Here is a 4694-nt window from a genome sequence, read left to right as displayed (position 1 = left end):
TGACAGAGAAAAGGGAGTTGAGTTATCTAGTAGCACATTGAATGTTCTTGATAAACTGCCAAGACAAGAAGTCAGCGGTTGTTTTCCAGATCTGCCTCCACTTGCTCTTTCCCTGTTTATGGATCATCCAGTGTAATCAGGGGGGATGGTCTTCCTTTTCCTTCACTCAAACATAAAAGTAGGCTCAAAGCATCTTCCCGGTTGTCCGCTATAGAAAAATTGTCCAGACCAGTGCCTTACAATACTTACGCAGGCGCGTTATATGTTTCCCCTTTTTCTTCGCCTACATCAAACTGGAATAATGCCCAAAGTCCATATATACCATCATATGAAAGGGCACACACAGAACATTCTCCTTCTCTTAACATCCCACCCATTGAACATTTACCTACCGACTCGGATTGGAGAATGGGAAAACAAATGGGAGCTTCCCCTTGTTTTCATTCAGCTGATGAGTTAATCCTTGGAGAGAGTAAGAAACGTATCCCACTGCAGCAGATGCTACACCAGGACACAGTCAGGATGATACCAGGAGAACTGAACTGTATGAAACAGCTGGTCCATCCACCTTTCAGCCCTCCACCAAAGAGGACAAAGATTCAGACTCTGCTAGTTTTTATGACAGAGAAAAGGGAGTTGAGTTATTTGGTAACACAGTGGATGTTTATGATAAACCGCCAAAAATAATTATAAACAGTACGCCTCATGTTAAACCATGGACTAAAAACAGTGCCCAGGATCTCAAAGTATCCATCAGTGGAGAAAAACAGAAAGAACAGGCCACCCACAATGTACTACCTCAACCAGGACTGTTATATGAAGGATTAGTCGGAGCACATCGTCCTCTTCATGGTCTCCAATCCTATGACAATCCACCTCCCAGCTATCAGTCCATACTCAAAAGTGCATTCCATTTTCCACGTTCTTCCTACGCGTCCACCGCTGGAGCATATGCTAGGCCAGGACACAGTCAGGATGATACCAGGGAATCAGCCAGTCCAGGGAAGCTATTACTTGGAACATCAGGCAGTGGATATTTTCTGCCTGGTTCCAGTTCAACACAATTACACTCTGACCCTCAAAAGCCTGAATGTAGTGCCAAAGGACAAATGTTTCCACCTGCTACTGCTGGGAACTTCTCAACTGAAAACCCTCACCTCAAACAGCATTCACCTCTCTCTCGTTCTAATCACACATCCTCACTGAGTCAAGTACCCTCTGCTAAGAACAGCACCTTAACACAGGCTGAATACGTGTCCAACATGTCATTGGACTTATCTACGAAGCATCCTACAGCTGCTACAGAGTCCTGTAACTACACGTTAGCTCGACCTTCACCTGGTCCACTCAGAGAAACAGTGATAAAGACTCTCTACACTGCAGCAGATGCTACACCAAGTCAGATTCAGGATGATACCAGGGGAACAGCCAATCCAAGGAAGCTATTACTTGGAACATCAGGCAGAGGATATTTGATGTCTGGTTCCAGTTCAACACAAATACACTCTGACCCTCAGAAGCCTGACGGTAGAGCCAGAGAAGAAATGTTTCCACCTGTTACTGTTTGGAACGATACTCAAGTTCAAAGGTATTCACTTCTCTCTTGTTCTTATAACACTTCCTCAATGAGTGAATCTTATTGTGACACTTCTAAACGCAGCAAAATAAAGTCAGCTGTGAAACATAAAAGAAAATCAAAAATCCAAATCTCCAGAAGGAAGAAGAAATCAAAGAAATCTTCCCCTGGTGTTGCTTCTACTGTTGATCACTCTGACTACATGCTAACTCGACCTTCACCTGGTCCACTCAGAGAAACAGTGATAAAGACTCTCTCCACTGCAGCAGATGCTACACCAGGACACAGTCAGGATTATACCAGGAGAACTGAGCTGTATGCAGCAGCTGGTCCATTCCTTTTTGAGAAATACAACTGGTGGAGCCCTTATGTCTACACAGCAGAAAGTGCAGAAAATAGATCTGAGATAATGTCTGTGCAGTCTGAAAGTGCGTCAGGAGCTGAAAGTGATGCACAGATGGATATGGAGACATCTCTAACAGATGTGAAGTCCTCAGCCACAAACACCTTGTCAACTGTGTCAGCTGTTCAATCCTCCCTTCAACTACCAGACTTCCAGGTTCAATCAGAATTTTCCGACTTAGATCTAGAGTTTCAATACAATTATCAGAACCGTAACTTCTCTACTACTGTCAACACTGCAGGAAGTGGAGAAAATATAAATGACAAGCCTCAACCGTCTGAATGTGAGGCAGGAGGTGACGATGACGTCTTGGTTAAAATGGAGGCTCCTGTTACAGCTGTGAGCTCCTCAGCCACAAACACCCAGCCGACCCGTCCTCACCTCCAGCTGTCCTCAGATCCTGGTTGGAGTCAAAGAGGCTCCAGCTGTTTGCCTCGTTCTCACAGCGTTCCCTCACTGAGTCAAATAAGCTGTGCAGAGAACAAGACCTTCAGACCATCACAGAGCTTACCTGACATGCTGTTAAAAAGCAGCTTTGAGGAGTTTACACCTGATATCACTGTTGATGACAACGATGAAAGCTACCGGTTCCTGTGCTCCTGCCCAGGCCTGTACCAGTGCAGTGTGACGGGCCTGGTGTTCCACATGGAGGGAGAAGGGGACGTGGTTTACAGGATTGTCTCTTGGGACAGGAGGCTACTGGCCCAACATCACAAGAAGCCTGCAGGACCCCTGTTTGACATCAAATGTCTGCAGCAGTCTGTGTGTCGGCTTCATCTCCCACACTGTGAGATCCCATCCACAGCTGGATGTCCATTCTTGTCAGTCGCTCACCTGAATGATGAGGGCATCGAGTTCATCCCCCCTCATAGGATAACAGACACTCATGTGATCATCAACATCTCAGGGTTTTCTGCTTTCGGTAACGTCAAGGATGAAGACTCACCTCCTGAGCCGGTCCGAGCGCTGGTTCTGCTGTTCTACAGGCCTTTGTCTGATCAAAATCTCACATCATTCCTGAATGTGTTGATGCTTCCGAGGAATGTCGTGGTCCGGGATGTGCGACGCACCAGAAAGAAATTAGTTGGAGATGAGCTCTACATAGAGACGTCCTCACACTGTAAACTGCTGCCAAAGCAGGAATACACACTGTCCACTTGTCCTGAAGACGACTCAGTTCTAGTTCAACCGAAAGATGCAGAATTTGATGAGGAGTCCTATGACAACTACATCCCGTCATTCCAGGTGACGTTAAAAACAATCATGTTGAATATGAAGGTGCTTCTGAGAGACACCAACAGCTCTCACATTGTGTGGCAAAGAGAGGTTTGTCTTCCGTCTGCTGGACTAAAGAGACCCTGTGTGCAGGGCAGCTCAGTCCAGATTCTGAAGGACATACGGAGCAGCTTCATCGAGGGGATATCAGGACCTGTTCTCAAGAGTCTGCTGGACAAACTGTTTGAGAAAAAGGTGCTGACTGATTCTGAGAGGGAGTCAGCGGATGACAAGCACAACAGAGAAGACAAAGCTCGTTTTGTTATCGACACAGTGAGGAGGAAAGGTGAAGCTGCCAGTTTAGAGGTGATAGAGTTCCTCCGTGAGGTCGACCCCTTCCTCTGTAAACATCTTGGCCTGATAGTCATCTGAATGAACAGGTGATACCATCAGAGCAAACCCATTTTCCCAGAACTCTGACCTCCTCCCAAACCCTGAACTTCAACTTCAATCCCTGTACCCTGAGTTTAAATTTGGAGAAAAAGTCAGAAATCCAAGCTCAAACCAAGAATCCTGACCTAAAATACAGAGCTCTGACTTCAATCCCAATACTCCAACCTTTTTCCTAGAACTCTGACCTTCCTTCCAAAATTCCGACCCCAATCCCAGAACCCTGAGTTCAAAGTCATAATCTGGAGGATATAATCAGAACTCAAAGTCCAAAACCAGAATTCTGTCTTCAATCCTTAAACTACAACCCTTTTCTGAGAACTCCGTCTTCTTTCCCAGAACTCTCAGTTCAAGGTAAGAATTAGGAGCAAAAAATCAGAAGTCCACACCCAAAACCAGAACTCTGAATTCAATACCAACATTCTAACCCTTTTCCAGAACTCCGACTTCTTCTTTTGAACTCTGACCCCCTCTCACCACAATCCACGCTTAAACCCAGAACCCAAACTGTTTTCTCGGAATTCTGATCTTCCTCCCAGAACTCCGACCCCAATCCCAGGACCCTGAGCTCAAGATCAGAACTCTGAGAACAAAAGTCAGAATTGTAGATATGGACAGTTTTTAAATGTTGAATCTATTTAATATTTTTTAACTAATGAATCTTTATGACATTTTTAACCTGATATCTTGAACACAGTCTGTTTAACTGTTATGATGTTTATCAACTGATTCTTTGATCACTGAGTCTTCGTTTGTTTGATTTCAGCACTTCTGTCTCTTTATTTTCTTACATTCTGTGTTTGTTGCTGTCGTGTTGCGTTCTGTAAAGTCCCCAACAAGAACCAGGTGTCTTTAAATCTGAACTCCAGCTAAAATCTAATGGGACTCCTCAGGTACAGCAGGTAGAGCGTCTGTATTCAGGTAGCCCTTTTATTTAGATGTCACTTATTGTCAGTAGTGTCAGTAACACTGTGACTCTGCAGCTGAGTCACATTGATTCCAGGTGAGATCATGACTTCATGTGGGTGAAGAGAAACAACACTTTTCAGC

At 44.9% G+C, this 4694-nt stretch overlaps 1 protein-coding gene across 1 annotated transcript; it reads left to right on the top strand.

Annotated features, from left to right (window-relative positions):
• Positions 1-2284: 2284 nt before the first annotated feature.
• Positions 2285-3626, top strand: LOC115569831 (NACHT, LRR and PYD domains-containing protein 1b allele 3-like). Its single transcript, XM_030397995.1, has one exon. The coding sequence runs from the start codon at positions 2298-2300 to the stop codon at positions 3624-3626; it is 1329 nt and encodes a 442-aa protein (XP_030253855.1). The 5' UTR covers positions 2285-2297.
• Positions 3627-4694: the final 1068 nt, after the last annotated feature.

Source organism: Sparus aurata, chromosome 19 (genome assembly GCF_900880675.1).
Source record: "Sparus aurata chromosome 19, fSpaAur1.1, whole genome shotgun sequence".
Lineage (NCBI taxonomy): Eukaryota > Metazoa > Chordata > Actinopteri > Spariformes > Sparidae > Sparus > Sparus aurata.
Note: the sequence above shows the minus strand (reverse complement) of the source record. Positions and strands in the feature narration are given on the sequence as shown.